The 23,858-nt window shown below is 40.0% G+C and overlaps 1 protein-coding gene across 4 annotated transcripts in view; it reads right to left on the minus strand.

The window, feature by feature from the left end:
* ap1s2 (adaptor related protein complex 1 subunit sigma 2) overlaps positions 1 to 23,858 on the minus strand; it is a 42,807-nt gene that overhangs the window by 1,850 nt on the left and 17,099 nt on the right. The window contains exon 5 of one of the 4 annotated variants that reach the window (XM_072584812.1): positions 15,879 to 15,978. The exons of 1 other annotated variant lie outside the window; for it this stretch is intronic. In XM_072584812.1, the coding sequence (XP_072440913.1) occupies positions 15,931 to 15,978 (48 nt within the window). In that variant the 3' untranslated portion in view covers positions 15,879 to 15,930. 2 more of the 4 variants (XM_072584810.1, XM_072584813.1) reach the window with 2 other exon arrangements.

Below are 23,858 nucleotides of genomic sequence, written 5' to 3' on the forward strand. Positions count from 1 at the left end.
CTAACCCAAGAGCAATCCTGCCTAGAGAACTGAGAGTTCTAACCCAGATAACAGGACACCAGTGCCAATGAAGGGAGAAGAAACCATCGGTTTCCAAAAGCAGTACATACTTTACAAAGAGAATGAAGGGGTTTTATTGAGAAGGGGTTAACACGCTTGGAATTCACAGGCAATGCACAATTACAACTTACTTTTGCATCCTAATTAGGGGCATGGCAAAAGGACAAGAAAGAAAATATATAAGCATGCTGAAGTTAGATGGAAAGCATTTTTATTCAGTTATCTATAGCACTTCATGCCCGTAATTTGAAGGCAGGAAGATAAAGGAAGGGTCAGGTGTGGACAGTGTTGCGTCACAAAAGTAATTCTGCACTTCACATGGTATTATAGTTTTGATAACAAAGAAATCCTGCACTCCTCTAATAAATTTTAAAAAGATGCAGAAATTTAAATTACTTTAGAAAATTATAATTATGGAGAACTTCTACAGTAATCCTTTTTTAAATAACCTGAAGGAATCTTTCAGAAGTAATGCTAAATGAGAGTGAATAACAAATATAAATACCTTCTATTTTATGTTTAGCAAAATGTCTAATTAAAAATTTTCCAACAAAACAATGCAAGTGTTTCTGCATGTACTGAAAACATCAGCAGTCTGAGGCAGGCAGGATAGTCACGTCAAGTGTGTCGTCATAATGCGGGGGGTAGAGCACATGGTTACAGATGGTGGTCCATTAAGAGTGCCAATTGCAACTGGGTTGCCTGTGGTGAAGCATCAAGCAGCTACTAAGTATCTGTGAGAGTCTTGTGAGAGTCACCATTGGTTGCTCTCAAGTCTCCAAGTTGAAAGCTTTGCCTTGTATTAAACCAATGATTTACCTAGCTGCAGTTGAACTGAGAACATTTTACTTCAATGGTCACTTCCTTTACCTTTAAGTTGGCTCATTCTTTGCTGCGGTGACACAGATGGGCACGAATATGAAAACAAAGTTAAATTGAAAGATGGGAGTGATGGAACTGCAAATAAAATCTGAAGTGCTAAGTAGTTCAAGGGACATCCAATGCTGGGCACTACTCTAAATGAAAGTCACCACAAATATTTAAAGCTTGACCAAATGCACAAGGATGATCAAATCGCATATAAACCTCCTTAACATTTTCAAGGATTCTTGAGTTTAAAGTGAACAAATTAATTCAATAGCAGCAATAGTTTATCACAGAAATCTGTTTTGCAACTCATTTAAATGTCCTTTTGTTTATTTTGAGCAGTTAATTAAATCAAGTAATTCTGAGATACAAACCCAGCCAGCAGTTGCTAGGGCTTTAATCTGATGCAGAATTTACACTGGCATGAGTTTTTTTTCATCTCTATGTCTAGTGCCTAACTCCTGCTTAATTCCATTTGAGCCCCTGCCAGTGTAAAGCAGGCAAAGCACATTGCGTGGGTACAAATTAGTCCAAATTAGTTCATCTTCCAAGTGTTACTAATCAGTTCCAAAAAAATGATGAGGAAATGTCAGTTATGTCACAGTACTCTCCTCTTAACGTGGCCATGCAACTGGAACCATTTTGTGTCAGGGTCTGAATTTATTTATGTACTGCCTTGCTTAGCTCAACAAGAGTCAAAACAGTGTAATGAATCAGAAAGCTTGCACACAATTTTCTATTACAATCTCAAAGATATAGTTCAATAATTTTGGATTCAACTTGGGAAGCAGAATCTTTCCAAAATAAAATTGATGATTAGTGCCAAATTATCAAATGCTTTCAACTGGTGAGCGAAAAGTAGGCCTGCCATCTCTGCATTTGACCAGACAACTTCGGAGCTACTCTGATTGAATTTACAAGAATTGTCTTTTGTAAAGTAGGCTGAAGAAATAAGCATGTAGAACGCCTGCACAAGCCATAAATTTACTGTCTTTGACAGCACCTTCCAAACCTGTAGCCTCAACCACTTAAGAGGGAATTCAGCAGCATAGACAAGAGGGTGCCAGCACCTGCACTCTCCCCATCAAGTCAAACTCACCAGCTGGGCTTGGAACTTAGCACTGTTCCTTCATTGTTGGTGGGTCAAAATCCTGTAACCCTCTTTCGAAAAACACAGTCTCCCCACACCACACAGATACTGCATTTTAAGGCAGCTCATCGCCACCATCTCAATTAGGGATAGACAATAAATGTTAGCCTAGCCAACAATGTCCACATCCCTCAACCAAATGAAGAAAAGCAGGTACACCGAACAAGAGACTTTCCACTTTCCTGCATGGAGCTATACATGAAGTTGAACTTCAGGAAAGGCAGACGATAGGAACTCACTCAAGAGGAATAATTCTTACCATGAAAAGGCTTTGGTATAATTTTAAGCTGACAGCTGATAAAAACAAGCTGAGCTTAATATTTTATTAATAAATAGATTGGGAACAGATGATCACCGATTGCCCTAGCTTCTAAAAATAATCTGGGTAAAAGCCAGGGACAGCTCTCGGAGGGTCTTATCGCTAATAAAACAAGATTCAGGCCAATTCACCTTCTGACAAAAGGGTATAGAAGATAAGATCATTCATTTTAAATGAAGAGTCACTGGACATCTGTTTTCTCTCCACAGATGCTGCCAGACCTGCTGAGTTTTTCCAGCAATTTTATGTTTTTATTCATTCATCTTAATAACTATTTTAATTTGGGTACCAGCCTTTAAAGCCAACATTATTTGCAAACATCCGGCAATTGCTTCTTAGTTTACAATCCTTCATTTGTTTCAGGGAGAAAGTACCTTAAGGACCACGTGGCTTGCAGAAACTAAACAGAATTTCTTAAGCTTCCCCCCCCACCTACCCCCCTCCTCCCCGGGCCAGTGAAGCTTAATACAAATGATTAGTTCAACCAGAGTGGTGATGTACAATAATCTCCAACGTTAAAGCCGAACCTTGGATGGCCATGAACTTGCAGGATGAGAGCAGAAACTATGGAAACCGATAAGTGACATGTTAGAACAAGGTAACAAGGTTTTATATTCATAGACCTTTGAAGGCAGGTGCTGCTGCTGTTCATCATGACCATGGTCATTCAGCATTGTCACCATTTCTAATTAAAACACCTTAAATACACAACAGATCAGCAATTAGAAGCAAAAGTGCATAGAAATCATAGCCACAGAAAACAGCATTTGATGCATGCAGCAAGGTTTTTATTTATAACATGCCAGAAGCGTGCACTTTATAAAAACATAAGCTAAAGCAAGCTGTTACTTACAAACACTAAAACCATTAACAGTTTCCATCAGCTCAACGCACAGCAATAAATGCTAAAATTCAGTCACAGCAGATCTCAGAGCTAACATCAGTTAGTGTAAAATATATACGTTTAATAAAGTTGCAAGTTTGAACTGTGAAATCAGAAATTATCCCTGAAATACAACTTTCATTCATGGGACTGTAACACCACCTTGTCTAGGATGGCACTTCCTCTTCTTATCCTCTTCCACATAACTGCAGAACTTTACTGCAGTCCTAAGTAAAGCTTTCAATTTGTCAATAATCCGATTATACCAAAACAAGATGTTAAATATTAATTTCTGTACCACTAGAAATAAAAACAAATATATGATAATAATACTCATAGTAAATGACTCTGAAAGAGCCTTTGGCTAGTCTATGAGGATTAAAAGACTTGCTTGCAACTACATCAACTCATTATGGAGCATGGCTTATATCTTCCATCAGTGTATACTGAAGAGATACGATCCACAATTCCTACATTCATTTCATTGCTCAGATTTCAAATCACTAAAGTGGAGACGAGTCAAGAGGTTGCTTCACAAATCTAAACTTCAGGTTAAGGGCAAACTGACTGAAATGGAACTGGGAGGAGTATTTTGGGTAACTCTGTGGTATGCTCAACTGCAATCATCTGGATGGTCAAAGAAACTGACAGAACTGAGCGTATCTGAAGGGGTTATAAAGTGGACTAGCTTTTGACTTCACAGCTTTCAGGCACTGATCTAATGCCTGAGAAAGACATACAGACAATTGCTGCACATGCCAGAGGATAACAGGATTGTAGATTAATTATTTACTAAAAGCAGAAGCAGTCTTCTGCAGGACACGGGGACTGGGAGGGCAAAACAAAAAGCTACACCTCGCGAATTAGCAACAGACTTCATTAACTTGAGGCACATTGTTACCAGAAATTTTCCTATTCATTAATACAAATACAAATGGATTTGACTTGTTCTAATATCACTAACTTTTTGTAAGGCAGTTTGGGTTAAGTGTACTTAGCATGAGACTGAGATGACTTTACTACAAAGCTTCCAAAAGCAATACAAATGCAAATTGTTAATAGAAAAATAAATGCTGTAATAAATACTGTTGAATACCAAGGATATTAGTTAATAAAGCTCTAAAATAGGAACAGATGTCTATATTAAGTCATGGTAACGTTATCTATTGCTCGGACACAGTGAACCCTGTTTCTGCAAACTTTGCAACAAATACTATTTTTCCTGATCAAGTCTAATTTAATGGGATTTTGCATAAACTTTTAGAAGGAGGAAGAAAGTACATTCTAACGCATAGCTTCAAACAAGATCCAAACTTGTTTCACAAGGAGAAATGGTAAATGTCGACAACAAATTTTGTTGAGACTGGGCTAGCTGCAGTGTGACCCTGGCTTTACAATAAGAGACCATCACAACCACATCAATATGTTAGCAGCAGTCCCCATTATTAATTGCAGCTTTGGCACTGATCTCACTCCCCTTTGTGCTTCGAACAGGCTGGTCTACATCAGATGTCAGTATTTTATGCTTGCTCATCTCTCTGCGCCACTAATGTTTCATTCACACCACCTGATGACCAAATCTCCTCACAGCCACTCACTGACTGCATGCTGTACCATTTTGATTGCACACAGGGAAGTCTTCAGTTGTAGTGCTAATTGTAATGATACACTGGAGAAGGTAAAGGGGAGAAATTATTTATCAACTAGACCAGGAAGAGACAAACATGAATGAAGGCCAAGTAACACGAATGAAACATTCTATTCAAATAAAACTTCCCACCTAACTACATGTTACGGTATAACATTGGCCGTAATTATAAAAAGTAAATTCACAGCATCAGGTTATGTGACTTATGTTGTAACCTTATTGGAATAATAGGGTCCATCATGGCTTGAAAAAGCCTTCACAACTGATGTCATTTCAGGGCCCAAGGCCAGCATACTTATACCACTAACTCTGCTCGCTATAGCAGGGCAAATGCATAATTCCAGTTTTCTTTAATTCTGAAGAACTATCTATCTATCAAGGTTAACACATATACACACATAATGGCATTCAAGAGTCTGAGGGAAGCAAAGTATCAGACTGCCAGAATTGATAACACCACAATTTGGGATCATAACCAATACGGGAATACTCAAAGAAGTGGCATTGGTACAGAACATCTGAAGCTAACCTGCACATGTTGGGCAGCAGAGGAAAGAATCTCAGGTAAATACAAATCGCTCCTTGGTAACACTAAGAGCCCGAACCAGAAAACAAAGTGGTTCCAGCAACACAGAATAAAAACTGGAGAGTGTCTTTGGGTGGCAAGAGTTATTCCTCTCCCTGTACCCACCCCCCCACCCAGAAGAAGTAGCTCAGTGTGACATGCACTAACCCTCTCAAAGTTGCTGAACACGTTACTTGACATCCACGGGGGGAGAAAAAAAGAGCCATGGCACAATGCAATATGAAAGACATAGCGACTGCAATCACTCCAGGTACATATTGAGAGACAGCAGGCTTTCTTTCAACATATTACCCTATAATTATAGAGGCCAGAAACTATTTATGGCCATGAAAGAAGGTCAGTCAGTAATTTGCAATTAACCTGAATGTTTCCACCTACTGTAACTAGTCAGTATATGGATTTAAAAGTATACTATTAGAGTTAATTTTGTCCAACTAGTAAATTAAGTAAAACCTCAAACGGCACAGGATAATCAATTGAACAATGTGGCCTCTATTAACAGAGAAACAGCAGCAACTAGCTTTGTGTGCTCCAGATCAATCAATTCTAATCTTGTCTGACCCATTTGTTACATATCCTAGGATGGAATCAGATTCTGGATTTGGATTTTTTTGATGCCCAATTTCTGCAAACTTCAATAGAGGTCACTGCAAATATTCTCCCCAGAAATAATCATCGATAATCATTTTAATGACCACCTTTTCTTGAGAAATGCAGAGTAACAAAACCATAGATATCACATCTACCAAAGTTCAGAAGATCTCCAAAAGGGGCCAAAACCAGGAGTAGCAACCCTGATTGATGTATATTAAAATGCAGTGAATCCAGATGAAAAAGGTCCCGTGGTGGTAAATTCAACATAGTTAATGCTGTAGGTTTATGATTAGAACAAGGATTACAAAGAACAAGATTGAAATGAACACAGCACAGACATAAGTTGCTTGTATGTGAAAACAAACTGCCATTTACATGGCACCCTTATAAACCTACATATACTAGACTGCTAGGACACAACAAAGAGCAAAGCACTGATGTTCTTGTTACATTTAGTTATTTGGGTTACGTTCAAATGAACAGCTTCACACAGGCCAGGACAGCATTCCAGCAACAGCAAAGCAGCCATCGTCACCTCCTCTGATTCACCACCACGCAAGATGAGCCAAGGCATTAGTACACGGGAACATTAAAATATTCGTGGCGCGGCTACAGGGGAACAAAAGAAATAAAATGCCAACATCATCTTGTGTAAAGAGCATGCAGATCATATTGACACTTTGACAACCGTGGGGTGAAAGTCAGAGTCTGTATAAAAAAAACAGATGTTAAACTCCAGGTCCGCCCATGCAAAATGCTAAAGCCTGTCACCATAATTTAAAATCAGAAAGCAGGTTAAAGGAGGCAACAAATAACAGCATGCTAAAACAAGGGCCCTGCTTAATTAAGACACTTCTTAAAAATATATTCTGCAGACACAGATTACATTTGTTAATGAGTTGCAAATTACCAGCAGATAGGATTGTTTAAGCAGTTAATGGCTACACTCACATATCAAAAACATTGATGAAAACGTACAATGTATTTGAATGGCAAAAGGAAGACTGGGGAGGAAGGAGAAACGATATCTTAATGTCCTTCACCATGGCAAGGCAGCAGTAAATAGTTTCATCTCAATTTGAGTTACCACCCACTTGTCAATGCAGGATAAGGAGAAACTAAATGCTAACTTCCCAGAGAAAAGAAAAATCAACTTAATAAAACAGCAGACAGAAAGCTGTTCCAATTGAGTGTCTGGAGACACAAATTAGGTACTGATCTCAGAATCTCTCTAAAGTCAACACATTACCCCATCTATTCTCCCGACACATAAAAGGGAACACTCTGAAAACACAAAACGTACAGACATCATTATCCAAAGAGAAATGTACAATGAATAAAAACACTAGCCCCATCTTACCTCTCTACAAAATGCAGGTGTATACAAATCTTGTTTTTACACTTTGGACCTATTGCAACTAACAGATAAATAGGTATGAAACCCAACTTCAAATAAAGAAGCTTTAATTACAGCTAAAAATTGAGAAGTCAGTTCTAGCATTCAGGACAGATTTTTGAAATATACATTTCCCACACTGCATCAGTAATATATATATAGAACTTTCTGAAGTCTGTATATTTCTCATTCTTTACTCCATGGCGCAGTCTCCCACTACCCCACTTTTGTCAACTCATCCTGAGGAGTTTCTTTTCATCTGTTTCAAAATTTAATGATTACATTCTACAAAATCTTTACATGAAAATTCCCAACAAGATTTTCATCCCTCAATATACTCTTTTCTATTGATGCTATTTATATGAATTTTAAGGAAGTGTCTGACAAAGGCTCAAGAAATAAGCTGGTTAACGGAGTGTCATGGAATAAGAGAGAGGCAGTCTGAGCTTAGCTAAAAATACTCAAGGATTGAAAACATCATGGCACATGGCTGTTGAGTGGAAGATGTTAGGCAGCGATGTTCCCCAAAGATCAACATTAGGATCATCAGTTTTTTACATATTTTGGATATGGAATATATATAAAAAATGGCTTGAATATTGAATATCAGCAATATTTTAAAATTTGTTCATTGTAACAAGCTTGAAAAAGCTGTAAACAGTGAGAACAAAACAAATCAATTGCAACTGGACATAGACAGGCTAGCTGAATAGACAGACAAGCAACAGAAATGTGAGATGGTGCACTTGCCATGAGAAATGATGGAGCAGGCAATAAAGACTTAGTGGCACAGTTTTAAAGACTGCAGGGACAGAAAGGCTGGGGAGCACCTATGAATCAATTTTGGAAGGTGGCAGAACAGCTAGCGAAGCATGTGAAAATTTGGGTTTCATAAATAAAAATGTACGTCCCAGTCCCCTGAGAGAGTGGGAGGGAAACCACTCCCTCAGAAACAGAAGGATGTGGTCCAAAAGAGGGGATGGTGCTCAAAAAGGCAGGAGCAGATGAAGGTGGAGCAAAGACAGTGGTAAGCAAGCAGCTGGGTTGATAGGTTTGGCGCCGGGAGAGCAGAGGGTGATTAGGTTTGGCGCCGGGAGAGCAGAGGGTGATTAGGTTTGGCGCTGGGAGAGCAGAGGGTGAATGTTGCAGAGACACTTGTGGGAATGAAAAAGCTATACAATGTGGACATACCCATGTTGGATTGGGGTGGACAAAATCACACAAACAGTTTACAGTCTGACAGATTTATTCCAACTCTCAAGCTTTCAGAGTGCCGCTCCTTTGTCAGGTGAAGTTTCCTTCATCAGGCTTAACCCAATGAAGGAGTAGTGTTCCACAAGTTTGTGATTTGAAATAAACCACTGGAGAAAAAAAACATAGGCTTAAGAAGGTTCCAATGTGTACGTATTGCTTGGTTAAAAATATTATTGATGCAATCTTATTAAAAAGACAATTATTTTACAAACATACAATATTCCTCTTTGTATCAAAATGTATAGAAATTTGTTTCACTGTTTTCCGTGTCATACACTTATGTCTGCGCCAATTTTGTGTTTCAATTAAAAAAAAACTGCGAAAGAACTGCGGATGCTGGAAATCAGAAACAAAAACAGAAATTGCTTGAAAGTCTCAGCAGGTCCAGCAGCATTTCTGGAGAGAAATCAGAGTTAACATTTTGGGTCGAGTGACCCTTCTTCAGAGCTGCCAGTTTGATGTGAACCTGGAATTCTTTAAGCCAAAGCTATTGCTGAAACAGGGTTTAGAAGGTGTTCACAGAAGACTTTGAGTCAGTTTGAAAATATTGCGAACAAATTTGATTAAGACATCAAGATTCAAGCCAGGCCAATAACTGCAGTCACCACTTTTGTTTAATTCCAGACAGCTCTCTGATAAGGTAACATATGGTATACTGCTTTGTAGCTTTGGTTGGCATGCCTTCAAAACATCATCACTGCATCAAGCAGTACACAAATACTATAGACTTTTGACAAAATAAAAGAACATATTAACCTCTCAGATTGTTGCGCAAATGGAAAATTAATTTCACGAAAATGTAAGAGGAGTGGCGAGTTTTCACAGAAGTAAGAGAGAAGCCAGAAATTCTTTTAAAAAAAGAATTTAAATGGAAAGCTACAACTTCACTGTTGACTGTCACCAAAGCCCCCTCTTCTTTACTCTCCACATTCCATCCCTTCATATTTCTCTTCCAGCTACGTCATACATGGTTTGCTTTTAGGTAAGTCCACAGCTTCCTTCTAACTGACTCATTGAGGCACTTGGCTCTGTCGCCATATGGTCAGGGACTTCAAGTGCCCAATTTCACTGTCTCATTGACCTTCCCGTCTAGTGCACCTGCTGAGCACCAAGTCTTACCAACCTTCTTCCTCATTTAAACAGATCAACAGAGCTGTCAACAGATCAGCTCTCACTGCCCTTCTCCCCATCACCCTCCAGAATATCTGTGCACTGTGAGCAAGATGATTGCTATTGTGAGTTTACTCTGGATGACTAGACCAACATTTATGGGCTTTAATGAGCGTCTAACTCAGGACTGATAACACCTTCCTACTCGAAGAAGCCTCCTACCTGGGGTGGTGCTGGAACAGCACAGGTGGTCAGGCAGCATCAGAGGAGCAGGAGAATTGATGTTTTGGACATAAGCCCTTCATCAGGAATGAGTCTTATGCCCAAAACATCAATTCTCCTGCTCCTCAGATGCTGCCTGACCTGCTGAACTTTTCTAGCACCACACTCTCTACTCTGATCTCCAGCATCTGCAGTCCTCACTTTCGTCTACCTAGATACTTATCCCTGATCTGATGCTTAGTCCTCCTGCACTTTCTTCTCCTTTGCACACCTCACCTTGTCTGAACCCTCTCAATTCTCAAAAGTAATCTCTCTCTGTACATGCCTCCCAAGTATTCTTTTTAATTCACTCACAGGAGAAGGTAGTGGTCAGCCAACCTCTCGAAACGCTGAGGTCCATGAGATGTCAGGTCTACCCACAACACTGTCGGGAAAACATCTCCAGGAATTTGACCCAGAGATAGTGAAGGAAAGGAAGCTTTGAGATTCCAAATCAGGATAGTGAGTGGCTTGAGGGATATTTCAGGTTTGGATTTTTGCCATGGCATTTAACCGCAGTACTCCTGGTGTGCCAATTATAAATAATCTGGATAATTTTCTTGCTTGCTGTCCATCTATTCCTGACCTTCCTATTCATGATACCATCCACTTCTGTCCATTCACTTAGCAAAATCTCTCCACAAAATACCACAAATGTCCCAAACGTACATGGGCCCTTGGCACTCATTCTCTAAACTTCTGCAGCTCCTGATCTGCTCCACTTTCGGTGCTCTGTTCCTGATTATAAGCAATACATGTCCCCTCCCATCTCACGTTATCAACGCACATTATCAAGTGCTGCTAAAACTGCTCCAAATCATACCGGAATGACAAATGTGAGCTCTGGCTTCTTTTCTCCATTGCATGCCTCTGTGAATAACAAGGCCTTCCAAGAGTGAAGACAACCACACTCGCATGTCACAAATAGAGTCATCGACTACCCCAAAATTCAAAAACACCAACAAAAGTGACGTCAGCACAAAGCAAAGAACTGATTGATAGGAACTGGTTCTTGCTCCACTGCAGGCAAAGAAGCCAGATGTTTGGTTATCTGTTAATTGGTTACAGTACGTTCTAGTCTCAAGTCTGGGCAGAGTATACACATTCGTGTTAACGTAATACCATAAAATGCAAGTGAATACAATTAATGAGTCAAAAACACATTAAGAATGGGTGATGTTTCAAAGCTGCAGTACATGGGAGCTCATGGACATCAATGTGATCCAAGGCAAAAACATCTGCGGTAACTCTTTAAAGTTGTAGCAGCCTCAGTTCGGATCTTGAGCTGAAGGCTGAACTCCAGACGTTGCAAAACATTAGCGATGGAGCAAGCTACCTGGATTCTTTGTATCAAGAGGCTGTCACACCTCTTAAGATAGAGTGCTCTTGTAGGACGATAGGGTGTTAGTGTCACACACAGCAGGGTGTGATCGCAAGTGAGCCAGGCAAGGGATTAAGAAGACAGGAGTGTTAGCATCTACAATTGTCCAACAGGTCTGAAGTTCTCTCAGATTGTTAGGATGACAGCAGGGTCTGTGGGATTGATGAGCAAAATAACCATGGTATGCCTATACAGGAGTCACTCAAAGGGGGAGTCAAAAGGAATGTAATGGTGGTAGGGGACATTATGGATGAGATTAGATTACTTAGTGTGGAAACAGGTCTTTCGGCCCAACAAGTCCACACCGACCCTCCGAAGAGCAACCCACCCAGACCCATTCCCCTACACCTAACACTACGGGCAATTTAGCATGGCCAATTCACCTAACCTGCACATCTTTGGACTGTGGGAGGAAACCGGAGCACCCAGAGGAAACTCACGTAGACACAGGGAGAATGTGCAAACTCCACACAGACAGTTGCCAGAAGCGGGTCTCGGGCGCTGTGAGGCAGCAGTGCTAATCACTGTGCCACCGTGCCTCCCATAGTGAGGGGGATTGACACTGAACTCTGCAAAGAGTCCAAGTCCAGAGTACACTCGATGCCAAGGTTCAGGATTCCTGCTCTGGCTTGGAGAAAAACTTGCAGTAGGTGGTGGAGGATCCAGTTGTCATGGTCCTTGAGGGCACCGATGAAATAGGCACAACCAGCAAAGAGTCCTGCATAGCTAGTATGAGGAACACTGCACCAAAATAAGCAGAAACTTCAAAGGTAATAATCTCTGACTATTACCTGAACCTATTGATATAGGGTAGACAAGGTTGAGAGATAAATGTGGCTGAAAAACAGGTAGGAGCGAAGTGGGTTCTGGCTCATGGGATACCAGCACTGATACTGGAGCAAGTGAAAGAAAGATTTGTCACATATATCTTCAAGATGCAATGAAAAGTGTTCTGTCGCCACAATCTGGTGCCATTTTAAGCTACAATAAGTATAAAAAGCGATCACTAAAATAAGAATTCATCTTCTGTGCAATTTGGGGTCTCAAACACGGGTTTAGGGCTTCTGCAAGGTGTTCCAATCCTCAAGAAGTCTGGCTTCAAAGACAACAACGAAACTGGTACCCCAGCAGACCTGGACTCTGCTGCAGTCGGTGCCTCACTGCCACCACCAAGAGTCCAGACTCCAGGCACCACAACTGCTGCTAGGAGTCCTGGTCCACATCATCGAAGCTGCAGCCACTACCCCACCGACACTATTCCAGCCTTGAAGATGAAGGAAGGAAGAAAGAAAGAAAGAAAGAGAAGAAAACAAGATGAAAAGAACATGGAGAAAACGATGCCATCAGCCGGGAGCAAATGCGCTCTGGTGAGCCCAAACACTGTGCCGGCACCATCTTTGTTTCAGCTGGTGGGATCTGAACCATTCTGACATGTCTACACCTGAACTATACAGGAAGTAATGTCATTGTGAACTACATAACTAGGGGCGTTCAATGAGATGTAAACTAAATACTGGGACAAGGACCCAAATTTGGCAGAATGCGGTAAATTAAACAGAGGGGAATTAATGTGGGAAATAATAAACAAACAATGATAAGAATGGACAGAGAACTCAGACTTAAGAGCAAACCAGCAGATAAGACTAGGAGGTTATAAGAATAATATCAATAGTAGCATCGCCAACTTTAAAGGCATTTAAATAGTCACTGGATAAATGTATGGATGAAAATGGAATAGTGTAGGTTAGATGGGCTTCAGATTGGTTTCACAGGTCGGCGCAACATTAAGGGCCGAAGGGCCTGTACTGCACTGTAATGTTCCATGTTCCAATACAAGGACAAAACCGAAGGCATTATATTTGAATGTACATAGCATTTGAAACAAAACAGATCATCTAGTTGCATAAATTGAGATAAATGGGTGCAATCTATTTGGTTCGGGATAGTCAAAACAGTTTTACAAAGGGTAGGTTGTGCCTCACAAACTTTATTAAGCTCTTTTGAGATGGTGACCAAACAGGTGCATGTGGTGTATATGGATTTCAGTAAGGTGTTTGATAAGGTTCTCCATGGTAGGCTATTGCACAAAATACGGGGGCAAGGGATTGAGTGTGATTTAGCGGTTTGGATCAGAAATTGGCTAGCTGAAAGAATGGTGGTGGTTGATGGGAAATATTCATTCTGGAGCTCAGTTACTAGTGGAGTACTGCAAGGATCTGTTTTTGTTCCAATGTTGTTTGTCACTTATATAAATGATCTGGATGAGGGTATAGAAGGATGGGTTAGTAAATTTGTGGATGACACAAAGGTCGGTAAAGTTGTGGATAGTGATGATAGATGCTGTAGGTTACAGAGGGACATAGATAAACTGCAGAACTGGGCTGAGAGGTGGCAAATGGAGTTTAATGCAGGAAAGTATGAGGTGGTTCACTTTGGAAGGGGTAACAGGAATGCAGAGTATGGAGCTAATGGTAAGATTCTTGGTAGTGTAGATGAGCAGAGAGATCTTGGTGTCCAGATACACAGATCCCTGAAAGTTGCCATCCAGGTTGATAGGGCTGTTAAGAAGGCATACCATGTTTTAGCGTTTATTGGTAGAGGGATTGAGTTTCGGAACCACGAGATCATGCTGCAGCTGTACAAAGCTCTGGTGCAGCCGCACTTGGAATATTGTATACAGTTCTGGTCACCGCATTATAGGAAGGATGTGGAAGCTTTGGAAAAGGTTCGGATGAGATTTACTAGGATGTTGCCTGGTATGGAGGGAAGGTCTTATGAGGAAAGACTGAGGGATTTGAGACTGTATTTGTGAGAGAGAAGTTGAGAGGTGACTTAATTGAGACATATAAGATAATCAGAGGGTTAGATAGCTTGGATAGTGAGAGCCTTTTTCCTTGGATAGCAATGGCTAGCATGAGGGGAGACAGCTTTAAATTGATGGGTGATAGGACAGATGTCAGAGGTAGTTTCTTTACTCAGAGTAGTAGGGGCATGGAATGCACTGCCTGCAACAGTAGTAGACTCGCCAAGTTTAAGGGCATTTAAATGGTTATAGGATAGGCATATGGATGATAATGGAATAGTGTACGTTAGATGGGCTTCAGATTGGTTCCACAGGTTGGTGCAACATAGAGGCCTGAAGGGCCTGTGTTGCGCTGTAATGTTTGATGTTCTAGTGGCCATTACTGAGACGTGGGTGCAGAATGACCTAGACTGGAATCTAAATATTGAGTATGTGCCATTTAGGAAGGGCAGGCAGTTATGAAAGAATAGTAAACATCTGGAGGAACTGAATTGAGAAGCAGAGCAGTTAAGTTAAACAAATAGATAATCTTGGGTAAAGCTTGAATAACCACAGGCTGCTCTAATCTCAATATTACAAAATGGAAATAGAACAACTGGAGAAGATAGAAAACAAAGATCTAGGAGGGTTCTACGACAGAAACTGCTCTACTGCTCAGACTACTGGACTTTGCCCTTATAGGGTTTATTTTATGATTTATGCAGTCAATGTTCCATCATGTTACAGCTGAATGCAAATTAAATGGATTATTTGCTCAGATAAAGGTGAGGAACTGTAGACCAGTTCATTAACAAAATCAATTGCAGTATATCCTCTTTAACGTAATCATTAAATAGAAATGCACCTTTTCAATATAAATAGCAGGCTAACTATGGAATATAGTTGTAACTGGTTTCATATTTTCAGCCTATGTACACTAATTAAAAAAGGGAAAACAACATGTTTCTCAGCAGTATTACTTTTAAGTAAAACAGGAAATTGACAAAATAAACAATTATCTGAGAAAATACTTGCCTTGTATCATCAGCATTGCAATATCATAAATCCACAGGGTTGGAGCTCACTCTCCAACCCTTCATGTAATGTTGCATTTTCTCCCCTCAAAACTTGGACAAAACACCAATTAAGTTTATAATCATATTTTAAAATCACAACTGGAGTTTCACCTTGAAGTACCAAGATTCAAAGAGATCAAAAACCATCTAGAGTAGCGTGTAGCTGTTTCAGATCCTCAATATTAATGCAATGTTACTTTATCAGAACTTAAACAGAAGAGTCTTGTTAAAAAAATAGCCTGCTGCAAATTAAGCACTGCCTTTTCACAACGTTAGCTGTAAATAACAAGAGCAGCGACAAGGCACCAAGTCATTGCCATCATGCAGATTCCAGTTAGGACCAACACCATCACCAACCTACTTTGTTTCAAAGTATGTGTGGTTTTGTTTTGAATCTGTTCCTACCACATCAGGCAATTGAGCAATTAATGCCACGGAAATTTTGCAAACGTGCATCATTCATTATGCTCCCAATTATATACCCATGCCACTCAAATGGGAAAATAGTTACCAATGATCTGGATGGGGGCCAAAACAGGCCAATAGCCTAAGATTTCTCTCAATCATAAGATATCGTCTGCTGACAAACTTCCCCAGTCTTCATTTTGGTTCTAAAACACAAAATTAAGCAGCATGTGAGAATTAATGATTTTCTTCTAGTATTCCTTCGGAACAGAAGCAAAGTTATCAACATGACAGAACAAACTCATACAATTATACATCATGCAGACACATTATTTCACATTAGTGCAAGGAAGTAAGAGCAGGACATGAAGTAAGTTGAAGAATGCAACAATAACAGCTGAAGTTCTACGATATAAAACTATTAAGCAATTGCTTTATTCAAATGAAAATATTGGCCCACAATTGTAAACTATTGCTGAAAGTGCACTTTTTTCTGAATTGGTGCAAAGTACTTCAAAACTGTTAGTTTGTAGAAGACAGATTCTTAGTTCATGACCTGCATATGTTATAGCAAAAGTCTGAATTAAAGTCTGGGCTCGAAAAAAACGCATGGCAGCTCTGAGTGCAAACACTCCAATTAATTATTTGTGGACAACAGGAAGTGCACAAATGATCAAGGCATGACTGGGACAGGATCCACAGTCACATATTTATTTACAGTCTGCAAGCTGGAAAAGTAAGTAAGGAAAAGAAAGATAAAAGGATTAAAATTGTCTGTTTCATCAATTCGATCCTATGTAGTCGTCACCACATAATCAGAAAGTACAAGTTATAACTAAAAAGTTCTGCCATTAGTATACAGACCCATGTCTGAAACTGGCATAATACATGCTACTAAATACTTCACCTAAACAGGACATGGCATTATCTTGCCGAGCACCAGAAACTTAATGTTATTGGTTTTGAACATTTCATTCTGTTGGGAAAAAGAAAAATATGCAAATAGATGCCCATAAGAACTACATGCACCTATCAAACATAGTTAGAAATATCAGTTTAATCATCTTGAACATCTAACAAAAAAGGAAAATGGCACTCCGTTTTGAATTGAGAAGAATGCCATCCAGACAACATCAGTTTTCAAACTGTATTGGTTCTAGTTTTTGCAACTAATATTTCAAGCTAGAACATGTGAAACAGTTTCAGCCAGCTCACGCCATGATAACATCCTCTAACTCTTTGAGAAACTGAGTAGAGAAACAACAGCCATAACAAAATACTGCAAATTTTAAGAACAAAAGAGACCTCAGAGTGATGAAATAGGTGGTTCAATTAGAGATGGCACAAGGTGAATGTGGGAGGTAGGAAAATTTACTCAGTAACAGGAGTAATGCTCTGCATTGAAACAGAGCTTCAGATTTTCATTCTGTATTTAGCCAACTATGCAAATAGCAAAGTTTATCTTTTTGGAGCAGCAACAGGATTCAAATCAGATTAAAAACTGTAACTAGCCTCAAGTTAAAAATCTATACCCAAGGTAAAATGGAATTACTTCACATTTGTCCAAGACTCAATTACTGTGAATACAACTTTAGCTTTCCTATCGTGATAGTCTTGGCAGGCTGGCCTGGCACATCACCTGTCAATTGCTACATACGTTATCTTCCTCCAATATAGCTAATGGAGCTGTTGTGAGCAACAGTGAGGCCCTTCTGCAGATTTCCATTTCTAGAACTTTGATATTTTTGGGCTATTTCTTAATTGAATCAAGAATGCGGCATGGTGGCACAGTGGTTAGCACTGCTGCCTCACAGGGCCAGAGACCTGGGTTCAATTCCCTCCTCAGGCGACTGTGTGGAGTTTGCACATTCTCTCCGCGTATGCGTGGGTTTCCTCTGGGTGCTCCGGCTTCCTTCCACAATCCAAAAATGTGCAGGTTAGGTGAATTGGCCACGCTAAATTGTCCGTAGTGTTAGGTGAAGGGGTAAATGTAGGGTAATGGTTCTGGGTGGGTTGCACTTCGTTGGGTTGGTGTGGACTTGTTGGGCCGAAGGGCCTGTTTCCACACTAGTAATGCCATTGTTTCACCGAAGTAACTGAACCAACCACAAAGCAGCCTGTGCTGCATAGGTAGCCTGTGAAGATTAAAGAGCCAAGAGTTCCAAGCACAGAAGTTCCCAGTGTCACCATGCAGCTCACAGGAAGCAAGGCAATTATGGTCAAAGCTGACAGAGCCCACAACAAAAGCCTTCTGAAAATCCTTGCAGGAGTTAATTTCTCACACAGGTTAGCAATCAAAGCACTTGATATCTGGGGCAATATACTCATATGGATTGAGAACTTGCTTTCAGATGGAAAAAAAAGAATAGGCATCAAAGGGCCGATTATAATTAGTGAGGTACTGCAAGGATCAGTGCTAGGGCCATAGCTGTTCAATATCTGTAGAAGTGATCCAGGTGTGGGGACCAAATATAATTCCCAAATATGCAGATGACAAAACTGGAGAAGAATGCAAGTTGCAAGGAGGATGCAAAGGATTTTCAGAGATTTGGACAGGCTGAGTGAGAGAGGAGGAACAGGGCTGATAGAATGTGAATAAGTGGATAACTTCACACTCTGAAGGAGGAAACAAAGACACTGGACTGAATCTTGGCAAGTTTCTACCCTAGAAAGCTGTGGAAGCTCTATCGTTAAGCATATTCAAGACTAAAGCATTCCCTTGCTTTCCTTTCTCACCTCCTCTCAACCACAGCCTAGAAACTATTCATGCACTGTTCAAATGCTCATGGTTGAGTTAACAGAAGTGTGGTATTATAAAAACTGACAAAGCCCATCTCAATTTATTCATCTCAAAAACAAATAATCAGGAACCAATCTGAATAGAGTATAGCTTGGAGAATGACTTTCATAAGGTTATTGACTGAACCAGTTCAAGTGAACAGAGAAATACATTTGGTTCAGAAACCAGACAGTTAGAAAAGGTGCTGACCATCAAATTGCATGACCATCCAAGACACAGAACTATCATTTCAAAGAGCTCAAGCAAGAATTTGAGAGAAATCAGCAACATAACCCACGACCTTCGGAGTGGATCACTCACTGCAAACCAGAAAATGTGTTAATCCACTGTGCTGTTCTTAAAGTACACATTGAGTTTTTTTAAGCATTCATTTTCTTTCACCTCTGAGCTGTCCTTGGAATTATCGACAGTGGGTGCTATTCAACTGATACAATTCATCCTTTTGATTGATAGCCAACCATCATCAAATTTTATCAATGCAAGGGTAGACTGCAAGATGGCAGTAAACCATTTGTCACGTGCACAGCACAAATTTTTAATTCATTGAAATTGGTCCCTGATTACATTTTTTCGAGCCCTAAAATTTATAGTGAACAGTACATTCAGTTAGATCTGTATTAAAAGCATAATTATTCATCTATTCTAGGGAAAGCGAATGATGATTTTCAGAGAGTGAGAGATTCAAAACTTCATACTAAATTTGATAATTGTTAGAAGAGGGGACCAACATTTTGAAATGTTAAAGTAATACTTAGTTAGATAATTGATGCTAAAACTCAGAAATTGATTACACAAGATGCACTGACCTTGCCCAGTAATATGAAATCAGCAAATGACGACAGGATAAGATACCTCAAAAGGTAAATTTCAATATTCATCTCACTGCCCAAACTCTTCCCTGAAACAGGAATTCTCTCAACTTTTTATATCAAAAATCCTACAAAGACATATTAAAATTGCCGACTGTTGGACATCTGAAGTGCAAAATGCCCATAAGTTCACACTTACCTCCATCGCCTAAACATCTTAATTTTTACATACTACAGCATTAATGGCATTATCAGATTCAGAGTGCTCATGCACTTTCTTACCCATCTGTATACATACTAACATCAGATTGAAAGCTCATACATATATAGTGCCTCATTCATTATTGAAAACTGCCTTGAATTAAAGCAGCTCACAAATTTATAAATCATTGCTAATCTGCATAAATGTAACTTGTAACAGAAATCTGAAAATAAATGGCTGTATGGATGAAGTACTTTGCAATAGACATGAATATTAGAATGCCCAGAGTATTGTCAAAATATACAAAGTGAAAGTGACAGTGAAAGTAAAGCAGGGGCAGCACACTACTGTACAGATACACACAGTACACAATATGAAAAGTCAGATAAACTCATTTACATAGCCCAAGGAGAAAGTGAGGACTGCAGATGCTGGAGATCAGAGCTGAAAATGTGTTGCTGGACAAGCGCAGCAGGTCAGGCAGCATCCAAGGAACAGGAGAATCGATGTTTCGGGCATAAGCCCTTCTTCAGGAAGCCAAAGAAAGCAACCCTACACAGGCCAAGGTCATTCTTGGACAACACCCAGTTTTATCACACCAGCACACTGATTGGAGGCACAATGCAGGTCACCTGCCTCACTTCTTGAACAGTAATGGCATAGGGGAGGACAGGTGCAGAAATTGGGATCCCCGAGTACTATAACATTGATCCAAAGACACAAAAAATAACTTTTGATTGTTTTTACTGCACATTAGCCAAACATACAGAAATAGACAGCAGAGACACTCATGGTTTTCCACATAGATCAGACTCTCCAGAAGTGAGCAATCACCAAACTTACATTAAAATATTCTATTACAGAAGACATGTAACAGTAGAGATAACATGTAACATTAGAAATCTCAAATTCCTATTCAGGATAAATTCCATTTAAAGCACTCAAGAAAAGTTACCAAAATGGAAGACTCAGATTAATATTTGAGTAGAAACAAAATAAATGAACTTCTGATAAATAGACTGTTCCAAGCAGTCCAGATACACGAGAATAGTTTTGCAGAAACAAACTAGAGTGTGTGAATGTGTCAAGAAAGCCAAGAGGCAGCTGTACTGTAATAGATATCGCTGAGGCTCCAACAGAAACCCATAAAAGTGACTTAATATTAAAAAATGCAGGGGATGTGGGCATTCCTGGCAAAGCTAATATATCTTGTCCATCTCTAATTGCTGTTGAGAAGGCGCAGATGGACCATCTTGAACTGTGGCAGTCTGGCATTGAAATTCATCAGAGGGTTATTTCACTTTCTTCTCAATGATCTTTACAAAAGGAGGCTTACCCACCCTCTCTATCTTGTTTCACTATTCAATTAGAACACCACTTATCTGTCCCTTAATAGTCTTCCCAAAATGTCTCCATTGTAAGTTTTAAAGCTTTCAAGTGATCCACTACCTCAACAGCATTTCAGGAGAATAAGAGGCAGATTTCCTTGAACATTTATAAAAAGAAGTGCTTTCTAAGATGAGTTGGATTGAAGGATCTGTTTCCATGCTCTGACATTATTACTCCATAAGGTGGCTTGGAAATCTGACTGGCATCTGTATAGAGCCACACATTAGGCCACATAATAAGACAAGAACTCATGTGTTGCAGATAGTGTATCAGCATGGATAGAGGATTGGCTACCTAATAGAAGACAGAGTTAGGATAATGGGGGAGCTTTTTAGGATGGCAAACCTAACACAATGCTTGCATGGCATAGTTGTAACTTTAATGGTGCAGCCCTTTGTTCTGAACTTTCCCCACAAGAAGAAATAATTCATCTCTGCTTACTCTGGATTTTTAAATTATCTTAAACACCTCAACCTCTAAAGTGACCAATAATTTTGATCTAGAAACCAACTTAACCTCTCTTCAGGACAGTCAGTGGACGCAAAATGTTAACTCAGCTTTCTCTCCACAGATGCTGCCAGACCTGCTGAGTTTTCCCAGCAATTTTTGTTGCTGTTTTTGATTTCCAGCATCCAAACTCATACAGCATAGAAACAGACCCTTCGATCCAACTTGTCTTATCTTCATCTTGTTTCTGTTATTAGGGACAACTTGTTGCATGAGTGACCACTGAAGCTACTTTGCGCAGATAATCTAGAATCATTGTTCTTTTAGCCATCAGCTTCTACTCTTGCTTGATATCCTTTTTTGCTTTTGTTCAGTATTCTGTTACTTTTACGTTGTTTAAATCAAACATAACAACATGGGGTCCTGTTGACAAACGATTGCTTTACCAAATGCTTTCAATTGTGTCACAATTTGGCCTCTGGACTGCCCTCAAGACTAGCTCTACAAAGACAATGGATGAATGGATGCACAAATCCAGGAGTAGATTCCAATATTCTTTACTGCATATGAGACCATAAAGATGCAGGAACAGAAACAGTCCATTCAGCCCATTAGGTCTGCTCCACCATTCAATGTGATCTTCAACACCACTTTTTCTATCTTTTCCCTTCATTCCCTTACTGATTAAAAATCTGTATCTCAGCCTTGAACATACTTAATGACCCAGCCTTGATAACCCTCTGAAGTAAAGAATTCCACAGAGTCACCACCCTCTGAGACAAGAAATTTATCACATCTGTTTTAATCGTGCGATTCCTCATGCCGTCTGGTTCAGCACCTTATACAAGGATTGCCATTCAGATGCCAGTCAGATTTCCAAGCCACTTTATAGAGTCATAAAGGCAGAGCACCGAAACAGATCCTTCAATCCAACTCATCTGCCGTCCCAAACTAACCTCGTCCCATTTGCCAAATCACTAGAAATCTTTCCTGTTCATATACCCATCCAGAAGCATTTTAAATGCTATAATTGTAGCAACCTCTACCACTCTCTCTGGCAGCTCATTCAATACAGACACCACCCTGTGTGAAAATGTTGCCCCTTAGATCCCTTTTAAATCTTTCCCCTCCACCTTAAACCTATACTCTCTAGTTTTGGACTCCCCTACCCTAGCAAAAATACGTTAGCTACTCACATTGAATAACCTCATCATTTCATAAGCCTCCATAAGGTAACTCGTCAGCCTGTGATACTCCAGGGAAAATAGTCCCAGCCTATTCAACCTATCCCTACAGCTCAAACTTTCCAATCCTGGCCACATCCCTGCAAGTCTTTTCTGCACCCTTTCAAGTTTAGCAATATTTCTCATATAGAAGGGTCACCAGAATTGTACACAGTATTCCAAAAGTTGCCTCACCAATGTCCTGTACAGCCGCAACATGACATCCGAACGCCTATACTCTGACCAATGAAAGCAAATGTGCCAAACACCTTCTTCACCATCCTGTCTACCTGCGGCTCCACTTTCAGAGAACAATGCACCTGCACCACTAGGTCTCTTTGTTCGGCAACACTCCCCAGGACCTTATCATTAAGTGTATAAGTCATGCCCCGGTTTGCCTTACCAAAAATGCAGCACCTCACATTTATCTAAATTAAACTCCATCTGCCATATCGCAGCCCATTGGCCCATCTGATCAAGGTTGCTTTCTACGGAGATAATCTTCTTCACTGTCCACTAAACCACCTATTTTGGTGTCAGCTGCAAACTTACTAACCATTCCTCCTCCATACACATCCAAATCATTATACAGAAGATGAAAAGCAGTGGACCCAGCAGTGATTTTTGTGACACACCACTGGTCACAGGCCTCCAGTCACAGGCCTCCAGTCCAAAAACAACCTTCCACCACCACCCTACCTTCTCCTACCTTCAAGCCAATTTTGCATCCAATTGGCTATTCCCTCTGGATCTTATGTGATCTAAGATTTTTAACCAGTCTATGATGCGGAACCTTGTCAAATGCTTTGCTGACGTCCATATAGACAATGTCTATCGCTTTACCTTCATCAATTTTCTTTCTCACCTCTTCAAAAATACTTAAGTTAGTGAGACATGATGTTCCATGCACAAAACCACACTGACTATCGCTAATCAGTTCTTGCATTCCAAATGCATGTAAATCCTGATCCTCAGAATCCCTTCCAACATCTTACCCATCACTGATATAAGGCTAACCAGTCTATAGTTCCTTAGCGTTTCCTTACAGCCTTTCTTAAATAATGGTCACCAGTTACCTCAATGCAGACCAAACAACACAGTTTTGTCAGAGTCACACAGAAGTACAGCATGGAAACAGACCCTTCGGTACAACTTCTCCATGCCGACCAGATATCCTAACCTAATATAGCCCCATTGGCCAGCACTTGGCCCATAT

Source organism: Chiloscyllium punctatum, chromosome 15 (genome assembly GCF_047496795.1).
Source record: "Chiloscyllium punctatum isolate Juve2018m chromosome 15, sChiPun1.3, whole genome shotgun sequence".
In the NCBI taxonomy this organism is placed as follows: Eukaryota; Metazoa; Chordata; class Chondrichthyes; order Orectolobiformes; family Hemiscylliidae; genus Chiloscyllium; species Chiloscyllium punctatum.